The sequence below is a fragment of the Centroberyx affinis genome, unplaced genomic scaffold (assembly GCF_046629955.1).
Source record: "Centroberyx affinis isolate AG114_WGS23_722 - 3 ecotype Tasmania unplaced genomic scaffold, CSIRO-AGI_Caff_v1 ptg004552l_1, whole genome shotgun sequence".
NCBI classification, from domain to species: domain Eukaryota; kingdom Metazoa; phylum Chordata; class Actinopteri; order Beryciformes; family Berycidae; genus Centroberyx; species Centroberyx affinis.
This window is the reverse complement of record NW_027282181.1, coordinates 80144-92450: the sequence shown is the minus strand read 5'-3', so window position 1 is coordinate 92450 and position 12307 is coordinate 80144. Positions and strand designations below refer to the sequence as shown.

The 12307-nt window shown below is 41.8% G+C and overlaps 1 protein-coding gene across 1 annotated transcript in view; it reads left to right on the top strand.

The window, feature by feature from the left end:
* LOC139665374 (uncharacterized) overlaps nucleotides 1-12307 on the top strand; it is a gene marked incomplete at both ends in the record, with an annotated part of 103765 nt that overhangs the window by 52430 nt on the left and 39028 nt on the right. The window contains 3 exons of the mRNA XM_071544373.1: nucleotides 2232-2484; nucleotides 3085-3248; nucleotides 7730-7889. Coding sequence (XP_071400474.1) covers nucleotides 2232-2484; nucleotides 3085-3248; nucleotides 7730-7889 — 577 coding nt within the window. The remainder of the gene's footprint in view (nucleotides 1-2231; nucleotides 2485-3084; nucleotides 3249-7729; nucleotides 7890-12307) is intronic.

The window sequence follows — 12307 nt, the reverse complement described above, 5'->3', positions numbered from 1 at the left end:
CACACACACACACACACACACAGAGTGCAGGTACACAGCCTAGACTTGTGTGTAATGCATGCATGCACACAAGCACACACATGCATAGTAGGGTTGTGATGGAGGGAGTGAGATGTTGTGAAACAGAGCAAAGGAGAGAGGAGAATGGAGATGTGCAGTGTGTGTGTGTGTGTGTGTGTGTGTGTGTGTGTGTGTGTGTGTGTGTGTGTGGTGGGTGGGACGCGCACAAACACACACACACACACACACACCGGATACTGTACACTCCCCCATCATCTGTTTGGAATCCCCCCATTAACAATTTAACAAGACTTGTCTCAATATTAACAAACCAGTGCTGGGGGAGTTTGTTGATTTCACCACACATCTTGCAGTCCCAAAAGTCTACATTATTTGGAAGGAATTTATTGTTATTCTTTGGTACAGCACATTGATAATAAACAGCAATAAGATACCACAGAACTGTTAAATCGCATCTCAATAGCATATGGTGCTGATTTAATTCCTCACAATAAAAGGGCCCGGCTGCGAACATGCATACAAGCAGGTTTTTATTACAATAACGGGGGGGGAACAAACATCATGCATTAAATCATGGAAAGTGATATGGGAGAGCAAAGGGGGGGGGGAAAGGAGGGGATGGGAGGTGAAAAAAACAGAAATGCGAAAACAGAGGGGGTCACCGTCGGATGACAACTTCCACATGTCCGAATCGGCTGCTCTCCCTCCGAGCATTTCTCTCTCCATGTAATGGCCAGAGCTCATTGTTCCCAGAGAGAGAGAGAGAGAGAGAGTGGGAGAGAGAGAGGGAGAGGGGGAGAGAGAGAGAGAGAGAGAGAGAGAAAGAGACTGACAGTCAGAGAGGCCAGTGTGATGACAGGCTGCCCTCCCTCCCTGTTTCCATCCCGCCCTCTTTCTTTCCCTCCTTCATCTCTCTCGCTCTCTATCTCTCTCTCTCTCTCTCTCTCTCTCTCTCTCCCCTTCTCTCTCTCTCTCTCTCTGCCTCCTCCCCCCTCACCCTCCTCCTCCACCATAATGCCCCTGGGATATCAGCGGACAGCAAAGCGGGACCTTCAGGAGCGAGGCCCCCACACTGCTTCCCATCACCTCCGAGCTCTCCCTCTCTTTCTTTCTTTCGTTCTCTGTCTTTTTCTCTTTCACACACTCATACTTACAAACAAGCTTACACACACACACACACACACACACACACGCACACACACGCACATTAGGACCAGTCAGATGACCAACATTGCTGGGCAATAACACCTCACAGGCTAAAACCATTACAAAGTACCACATGCAGATCAGACATTACCCCATTCAAAGAGACACCAATGTTGTATTTTATATGGAAAGATGTTGCCACCGACAAAAAAATGTCTAGTTACAATTTATTGAACTGGAAAGCTTCATTATATTATAACCAGATTCAGCATGAATGTAATATTCCCCCTGTCATACTTGGCATGAAAAGTTAACAATGTGATTTATGGGGAAAATAGCAGCCTACAATGCAAAACATAGGAAATAACATTAAACTCTGGTGTCTTTACCGGTCATCCAGTGAGGTAAACTTTGTGTTTTAAGAGGCTTTTTGGGAGACTTGAATCTGCGTGTTAGGAAGTGATTTGATTCAGATGGAACACCAATGGACCTCTACTGTCAGATTAATGGACAGAATCTGAGAGAAGCTTGGCTCTTGGAGCAAATCAGATGGGAATTAATGAGCAAAAACTGGACCTCTCCTCCCGCACCACTCGCTCTACCTCCTCCTCACTGATGGGAAGATTAAGAAACTCATGAGGCTTGCTGTAAATGGAGAGTCTAACTGACAGTAGGGGAGTTTGAAAAGCTCTGTTGTCTGAAAGCACAGGTGATAATAGTGTTACTTATAGAGTGTGCTAGTTTGGTTCCAGTGTGTTATCTCAATGAATGTTGATGGTGACATGCTGCTGATATTCCAAATCATTCATCATGATCTGGTAATGAAGCACATACTAATGCAACAGCTAACATTAACTGTCATTGAAATCAAATATCATTGAATTAATCACAACCAATAATATATAGAGTGTTTGAATTGCTGGAAATACTGGAACGAGTTGCCCTTTAGCTACGATGCATCTCTTCCGTTTTCCTCCTTAATGACTCACAAACACGTACATACATGAACTACACACACACATCTAAAAACACACACGCCACCCGCCTCCCCTTTCTCCCCCCAGATTCCAGTTCCACGCACACACGGTGGACCTGGTCTACCAGAGTTCTTTGCTCCACACCCGGGAGGAGCTGGCCATGGTGGTGGTGGGACCCCTGACCTTGAACGCAGTAACGTTCCTGCTGGTTCTGATCAGATGGGGCTGTCAACAGATATTTGGCTCACTCCCTTCCTTCACGTCAAAGTTTATCATGGCTCAGGGAGTGTGGACAGTCCTCGACCCCCTGGCAGTCTTTGCAGTGGACGCCGTCCTCGGGGTAAGTCACTTAAAAATAACTTGGACACTTGTGCACTTTAAATAGGAGTTCACTTTATCTTGGCAAAGTGACTTTAGATTACAAAAAAAAAAAAAAAAGAGGGGAGGGGAGAGGGTGAAAAAGAAAACGCACAAGGTTAGATGTGTGTCTTTTTTGGCAGTGGGTTGGATTTTGTCAGTGAGGGTGGCTGAAGTCACTTGGACTGTTCACAGTTTTGAATCATTTGACAAGAGGTTATTTTTAGATATAAGCTCAGGATAATGCCATTTTGAGACTTTACTGTCACTATTATTTCTGATCAGATAACTCTGTAACCATATTTCTTTGACTTTTGAATAAAAATAGTGGTTATCATGCCATATCCTTATTTTGATACATTTGTAATTCAAAAGCTCCAGTAATAAGTGAGAGTTTAACAGTATTTGACAAATCCTGAATTTGAACCGTCATGTGATCTTCCTTTGACTAATCTCTCTCCTTGCCAAGAGCTTTCCCATATTGCAGATGTCCACTCTAATACATCTGACAGTTATACTGTGTCTATCTATCTGTCTTTTTTTTTTTTTTTTTGTCTTTCTCATACAATCTCTGTCTCTTCAGCGCCTCGCCTACAGCCCAGACACACCGGTGGGTGACGCGGCCAAGCTTTACTGGCACTTCTATCGAGCCGACCAATCGGGTGCAGCAGGGGTGGTCATCACCCTCTTCCTCTACGCCGTCCTCTTCCTCCTCTCCGTCACCATCCTCTCCATTTACTTGCTCAGGTGAGACACACAGGACGCTGATGCCCCGTCCACATCCTTGGCAAACTGTGAATAAACACTAAAATATTTCTTGCTGATTCGTGGAACTTAATTCAAGTCATACATCAACAGTTTGGCAAATTTGCTGACTGTGTGACGAGAAGACTGGTAGCAGTTTCACCTAAACGTGTCCATTATTTAGAGCACCTTGGCACTTTTAGGTGGCATACAGTATAAAAGGTAGAAAAAGACACATAACTCAGGTAACGCTAACATTTGTATTATAGGTGTTAATTAAATCTGTGCAGTGATGTTTTGGTCCTGTAGGTAAGGTGATTATATTGCGGAAGTGGTGGAACTATTACTCACCAATCTATATGCAGGTGTATGCAGCTATACCTTATTATGCCCAAAATAGTGTGATATACTTTGTATATCCTGCACATGACAAGAGTAGAAATATGTTTGTATGAGCATTTATTCCAGGGGAAGACTGAATTAAATTTGTCTCTGAAACGGAAACTTTTTTTAAAAAGCTCTGACTGAAAGCAAAAGAGTATCATGCTTCCCCATGACACAGCAGAGCATCTGGAAAAGTGTCATTTCACGTCACTGATGCAGAACACAGTGGTTCGCATGCATCTGTGGCCTGGTGACCAAGTTCCGCAAAAAAACAAACACTCGGTTCCGGTTCCTAGAAGTGGATCCAGCTCCTTTTTTTTATGTCACATTGGGCTTTCGCTCCTGACTTTGAGCTCCGTCCCTGACCTTCCTGGTGGCTGAAAAGTGTCACAATACAGTCGGCGTGCAGGAAGCGGGCTGGAGCAGTGAAAGCAGGGAATTATCATTGGGTATTTTTGGATTGAGGCGGCCTGTAGGGACGTTCTGCCAATGAAGAGAAAGACCCTTTCTGAAATGCTGTGGCCCTCACCAGCCTACCAGTCTCAAGCACCCGCTCAGAAATAACTCTAGCCACGCCCCCACATCCCTGCTCTGTCCATATAAAAGCAAAAAAAAAAAAAACTAACTAAACAACACAAAACAAACACAAATGTTGATGTAATCCATTTTGATTTTATAGTCACATGGAATCATTTAAGCAGTTATGCATGAACTCCTCCGCCACACATAGCCATACAGACACACACACACATGCACACATACATATACACACCAACAGTTATCAGACACATCCAGAAATACACACACACACAGTTGCTGCTTTGAACATACCATACTCTGTAATTGGTTGAAAAATTGAAAGCGTTTCTAATTCCGAAGTTAGATGCATTTTGATATAGCGTGAACATGTAACCCCCCCTACATTATCTGATTAGGCCATATGTTTTGCATGGTTGGTATCATTGCTGGTTTCATACATATTGAAATGGACTGGATATACATGGTGGTGAACATACATACTCTATCTTAATGCACTGGTTGTTCCATTGAAGTCTAGCAGATTGAGGTCGCCCATGCTGAAGCATTTTCTGGCTACTGTAGGTCTATATTGTGATTTAGCCACTCGCATTCCTTTGCTGAGCCCTCATGTCATATAGAGAGCTGTTTAAAGCCTGCTGATTGGTGAAGATAAACATGAAAAAAACAACAAAAAATATATATAAAAAATAAATGCGATGCTCTCACTGGATCTCACATTTGACAACATGATACTGAGTTCAAGAAGGCTGACCCCTAACAATTCAGTGGAAGAAATTGTTAGTCTATGTTTGCTGGGTTTTTATAACATTACAGTGTGAGGCTGCATTCCAATGGGAGGGCGGACGTATAACATGCTGCAGGCCCATTGATTCCAAATTCCCACCTTTAAAGATGACTATTGCTTTTTTACATAATAGAAAGACATAATTTTTTGCAGCGAGGAGGTAAAGAAGTAGTTGGGCGGGTGATAAATTACTGAATACTGTAACTCAACAGTCATCAAAGGTGTGTTCTCCCACCCTCATATAAGACCAAATTCCATTAACGGCTCAAAATGTAAGAAAACCCTTATTGAATTAATCAGTTTGAGATTGGCGGCCGAGGAGAGGGTGCCATCTAATTTCAGTAAGCGGGAAGCTTATCGGGCCCCGGCTAAATGGACAATATTAAAACAGCAGCCGGGAATAATGACTTCTGCCACTCAACCGCCACACGGGTTTGTATTGAATGTAGGCCACGAGGCTGAAGCAAGGCTGATAATTTTATGGGTTACAGTTTCCTATTGGCTGCAAGGAAGGGGCTCTGACACAGTGCGTGACCTATTTCTAAAAAAATGCCTCAGGCTATATGTATAGATAGAATGGACTGTTATCCTTTTTTAATTACATTTTAGGCAGCCTTTATTCACTGGCTGCAAAAATATATATCAGTGGTGTGTTTTCCTCCTCTCCCCTCCCTGAAACTTCACAAATACAGGAGAGAGGTGATGTGACATTGATAGCGGTGCTGTTACATGCAAATGATTACAAGGTTCAAGACTGAAAAAACAAACTCAGTTTGGATTCAGTTAGTTAAAACTACTGTGTGCGTGCGTGCGTGCGTGCGTGCGTGCGTGCGTGCGTGCGTGCGTGCGTGCGTGCGTGCGTGCGTGTGTGTGAGCGTGTTCACAAGCGTGTATGCGCATGTGAGTGTACATGCATGTGTTTGTTTGAAAAGGGACTCAGGGTCTCGATGCTGTATAACCCAATCACTCATGGACCATCACTTCATAAAGGGGAATTCCACTCATTAGCTTTTCTATCTTTTTAAAAAAAAATCATTCTTAGTAGAGCTTTGCAATGGTTTGAAATCAGATTGAGAGGTAAGAGACTCTCTTTTCCCTTGTTTTTGGCAATGGAAGACCAATATAGGCCTATTCAATGATTACATTTAAATTAATGGGAATAAGAGGCATTTCCCTTTAATACGTATTAACACAAAGTTGGTTGAAAGTACAATATTACAATTATAGCCATTTAAATGGCTCAAGGTATTTTTTATACTGCCATGGCACAATGGCCTATGAATAAAATAGAAATATATGACATCACATTCTTTGCTGTGCACCTACTGTAGGTTTGGTACAAAACATAGAACAGACAAATGCAGAGTACAACAGACAATGTTCATGCACTGTGGTCATATTCCATGTTGCATTTCCACTGTGTTGTCATGAATATTCTGTTAAAATGGATGTATTCCATAATTTAAGGATTTTCCCATATGGCGATTCCTTTGCTGAAGAAGAATTCAAGGTAGTCTTATCTTATCCATCCAGGTCATACCCCAGATACATCCAACCCGTACTTACATCCAGGGCATGTCCCACACCAAGAAAATTAGCTTGTTTTGAAGCACAGAGATGCAAAGACGGTGAATTCCTCCAAGAGAGAGACTGCATAAATGAATGAGAAGAACTATTCTAGTGTATGATGAAGATGAATGCATGCTATTCCTATGTCTGAGGTCAAGATTCTACAAAGATCCCTTTCCCAAGAGCCATGGGGAATGATGCTGAGTTCAAAGCCCCGTACCGTCTCCTTGTATAAATCCCCATCTCCTTGATGTCGGTTTTATTTGAGAGTTGATTACCCTCTGACAGACTAGAATCTCTTTGGAAGGGCACGAGGTCTGCCGGTTTTGATGGTCAGCCAAGGCATTTGTTTACAGACATGGTGTTTCTTTGTGGGGGTTGGTGCATATGTGTGTATGTGCATGTGTGTGCGTTGCATGCACACTTGTGTGGCAGAACACTTTGGTGATGTGCGCTCATCTGGAGATGTGAATCAATATGCCCTCTACTGTACAGAATGTTTTATTGTGACTCAGACCGGTCTCTCCAGACTCACCCGCAACCAGAGCGTCCGCCGCAGCTGCCATCTTTGAAGCATAGCATTAGCACTGAAGAATATCCCAGCATCCGATCATTCCATAACACCCACACATCAGCAGATACAACCACGCAGACGCACAACCGTACACAAACATTGCAACCGTCAGCTCGTGTTAACAAAGCACTTCCCACACACAGTCCAATTTGTTTGATTTCCTTGTGCTCTTTCCTTGTGCTGGAATTGATGTATTAGCTCAGAGACTTTGATAGAGCGTCACAACGAGATAGAGAAATGTGCTTCCTGCAATCAATAGAAGTTTCATATGTTCTGCCAGCGCATCTGGATGTTTGTGATTTGACCTCAAATTGTTTGTGCCAGACAATCTCATGATGGCAATCTTTGGTGAATGCTACTTAAGCTCATCAAAATTCCACTTTCTCCCAAAGGTCAGGGAACTTGTTCCATGAAAGCCAGCCAACATGACAGTAATAACCGGGAGATGATGTTCTTTGGCATCGAGGTGGCCACAGAACTACAGTTTATAGTTATTTGCAGTTATCAACTTTGACACAAGGCAAAGAGGCATGTTTTTGCTCGCTTTGACAAATGACCCCGTGTGACCTTTAAGGGGTTGAGACAGTGATTCAGTATGGCGTCACTCTTCTTTTCTCACCCCCTACCTCCCAGATTCCACAACGACGGTCGCATGCTGGATGTCTTTCAGCGGCTCAGAGCCAAGGAGGGAAGCTACTTCCTGCCCCAAGACCTGGAGCTGTCCAATCAGGAGCTGAGCTACATTGTCAAGAAGGCGGAGCAGTGGAGAGGCTTCAACGGGGAGCGGCGCAAGGTAAGCAACCCACCACAATCTCTCTTCCTGTCTCTCTAGACATTGCTCTTCTCCTCAAACCCTCGGTGATTAATTGGACTAATGGCTGTTTTCTTAACGAGAGAATGAGCCAAAAGGTCGTTGATACTAATCCATTAGATTGCTCTATCTAAAGGGGAGAAATTATAGTTGGTTGTCTGTAACCCCGGGAGATTTCCGCCAGGGTCTGGGGCTGAAGGGGAGAATTGTGGTGGTGGAATGAGTGGGATACTGAAAGGAAAATTTAATGGCAGCCATGATGGTATCGCACTGTCCATCATTACCACATTCAATTTGGTCACTTTAACGAAGATATTACGTCCGAGAGGATGTATAGAATTGGCTCATTTTATATCATTAAATTTTCTTTAGTTACATTTCAGAAAGCTGAGAATTCATCTCAGAGGTCTTTAGCTTCATTCTAATTAGTACAAGATAATTACCAAAACAGAAACTCGGCTAGCGGGCTGCCTGATTAGTCTGTGGAAACCAATTTCCGAAGATATTTCATTAAAGAAAGACTACTCAATCAACACACACTCTCACATGCGCGTGCACACGCTATACTGGGCAACTGGCATTCTGTTAATGTGAACTAAGCATGGACAACTTGGTGTCAGGGAGTGCAGGATTCCAGTTTGCATAAATGAATGTCCCCATGAAATTACTATCGTTGGGGAGAGGCTGTCGCATTTTTGACAGCCCACTGTAGGTCGATGGTGATGACACGGGGAACGGCAGTGTATTAGCATGGAGCCTACACCCGATGTAAAATCTATGCATAGTGATTGAAAATGTGACTTGTTGAGATAAGGGAAATAGAACGCAGCGATCAAACCACCGCCCCCTTTAATTTATTCTGTAGGATTTGTTAGTGGCACACATCTCTCGGTGTTCTCCATGTTCATTAACTCCCTTGCTCCTTGCTTGCTACAAGTTCATGCGGCTTTAGAGGGGGGAAAATGCAACCCAGAAACTGCAGCAACTTCTCTGTTTCTGGTGAAAGATCCACACTGACTGTCAAGCAAATATGCCTTACAGGAGAATAAAAACAGGTATGCCAATGATCAAAAGTAATCAGAAATATGTATGATTGCTAATGATAATCTAGATAATCTAGATCTAGATTATATTAAATCTAGATAATATTGATGTTCCCAGTCCTCAGTGAAACCACAAATTACTCTACACCCTCTAATTCTTCTGTCGACAGTGTGGAGAGGCAGTCCATACCACACCAATCAAAGGCAGCCGATTGGCAGGAATGCTCAAATATCAATTTACAGTATTTTAATTGATTAGAAATGCAGTAATCTATCTTTGGGAGTCTATACTTGTCAGTGAACATAGACAAATAGCTATTTGTGTCATAGCCTAACTCATTAATTCAATTTATTTTAATGTGACTTGTCAAACTAAGGGTGTAATTACTAACTGAAGTTCATCTGTGGTGCAGCACTACTTGCACTCCACCTAAACCACAACCATGGCATAATTGAAAACAGCCACACCTTTCCCTCACCCTTCCAAGTTTTCCAAAGTCTAGGTGTTGATCTGCTGTAAGATAAGCTTTATTGAGCATTATTATTGCCATCAAATCTTACTGATATGAAATAGCGACCATCATTTTGATAGGACACGGTATCATTAAGTGACCTCTTTTTCTGTGCCCTGATACCCACACTAAAGGGGCTACAATGAGATTCTAATCACAATTAAGCTCATAAAAAGGGCAAAAATGAATATTGTTTAGATTATTTAAGGCACTTGAAGTATAGGCCACATTTATCTGGCTTCAAACATCTTCAAATTTAACACTACACTGACAAGATAAGATCATTGAAGTGCTACTTGTGTTCATTTCAATACAAAGTGTTCAGCTCCTGCTTTTCCCAGGTCTGAAACTTGTGCTAGACCTGTCGTGTAAGCCTTAATGAACTCCAACCCAGGCTCTGGGAGGTGACTAAAGTGCTGCTAATGGGATGGTGATGGACCTGTTTATTGGGAGAAAATTGAACCTCCCAATGTTTGGAGACTTTGCAAGAAATTACACCCCCAAAGTTTGTGATTAAGAAAATGCTCCATTTAGCTGCTGATGGCCTCTTGCTGTGGTGGCGCTGCTAAATCATCCTTCCATTACTGTATATCTCCCTCCACAGCAACAATTACAGCATACTTCATATTGTCCCTAATTTGGCGTTATTAAACTGATAAAATGCTAACACATTAAACACATTCTCCAGCGTGATGAAAATTTAGGGTTATTGCATTTCATGATTTTTACATTATTCAGGCGGGCCATTTTTCATCGAAATAAGATGGGCCTTGCCATTATTTCATAATTATTGTAACAATTTCTCCTGTGAAAAAGGGTCACTTTCCTAACTCAGCAAAGACATATCCCTATTAGACTAATTTGCCTACATGCAAATTTTTGTCATTTTTCCCTCATTAACTATTTATCATCGACAGGAAAAAAATATATTCATGAAGGCGAGCAAAGGAGCAGCCCGACAGAGCTGAAACTAATATTTTGCAACTCTAATGATTTTTTGCATCCTTAATTAGATAGAATAAGGTTGATATGATTAGGTCAGGATGTAGTGTTTTTCATTAAAAATACATTTCAGAAACTGTATTCCAAATGTGCCCTTGCAATTAAATAATGAATCCGACGCGTTCCTTATTACGGACCCAATTAATATCAGAGGCGAGGGCGTAATTTTAATAACAGTGGGCCACGAGGCCTTCATTAGCTGAGTGAGAGAAAGAAGGGATGAGGAGAAGGAAAACAAGACATTCAGGTGCAGCTGCAGTCTGCTGTATAGAGCCACTTTTAGAAAGTTTCTGGACAGTACACTCTTAAAAGGGATACATTATGACATTTTCAACACAACCTACACTGTGTCTAATCTGTATGCATACACTAGCACCCATTGAAAGTGTTGAGGCTGTATTTCACTAGACCTAGACCTAGTTTGACTGTACATCATGACAGGAAACCTCACATAGAAACAACTTAGAAACCTGTATAGGAAATAGGGCAGGTCTAGGACTTCTGTCTAACCCACTTTGTTGTGTATTGCAAGTGACTGAAATGTAAAGGCTTCTAGGACCATTATCTATCATCACTGCTCAGGTCACATGACCTGCAGTATAAACTTCACTGTAATAAGAAGGCACATTATTCCATTATTTATACTTTGTACATATGGACAATGAACCCCACTTGTGATTAATGGAAAATTCTATATTGAAGGGAGAAAAGCATTTGCAGCATGCTAGTGAAAAGCAGAAAGTGTGATTTCATCAATAATTATAAAAACTGTGAAGGCCAAAATCAGAACCTCCGGGTTTATCCAGTGTTACTGTGCAACATTAAGCCTATTTGAGTAAAACAAAATTGTAATTATCATCTCGGCATTGACATTGTTTATGCAAAGTGGGAACACAGAGAAAAAAAACAAGCCTGGCAAGGGAAGTAAAAACAAAATGAGAGATGATTATAATCAATTAGGTTGTAACCAGTTTTCTGGATGTGCTGCGCTGTAACTTAGAGCCAAGCCTTAGCAAAGTATCTGTGACGCTGTATCTCCCTCCAGCACTGAAACAATAAAAAAAGAATCCACATTCAATAACCAACCTGCAAATGGCCTATTATTATCAAACTTGTAATTTTCACAAGGCGGTCATAAAACATAATCTAATTTTTACTTTCTCACCAATTAACTTTATATTATAGATTCCTCCATGCCATATGATCACTTGTGTTGCTCCAAGCTTTAAATGTTACTCTCAGGTTAAGATGTCAGCAGTGGAGCTTACTGGCTGAGCAAAGAGGGCGAGTGAGCCAGGGACCCTATCTACCTACTGTATGTGCTCTTTAATTTGATCTCAGGGAGGAAGGAAGAAGAATGAGTTTCCGTCAAAGACCATTAGCCTGCAGTGTTGTGGATGACAGTTGAGAGAGAGGCCATATAGCACATCCACTCATTCATTTCATTTCTCACAATTGAAATTCTGTAAGAGTCACCATTCACATTTTCTTCTCCCCTCCTATTTACAGATGTCACCTTTATAGAAGTCCCACTTTTTACTTTCTCAGTGCGCTGCTGTTCCGCTCTTGCTCCACCCACAAGAGGAACTGTTTGGAAATGAATAGAAGATAGATGCTGGGGTGGGAGAAGTTTTTTAATGGCTATCACTGTTGTATATCTATCGTCAACTGAAGTGAACAGTGGGTGATATTGCTATAGCATCAAGGTTATTTTATTCATTTATTCATAATTTATTCATAGTTTTCTGTTACATCACCACATGGCCATCTTGTTAATAACAGGTGTTTGTAATAGATTAACAGATGATTATATATCTATATTGTAAGGTACTATACTGGTAGG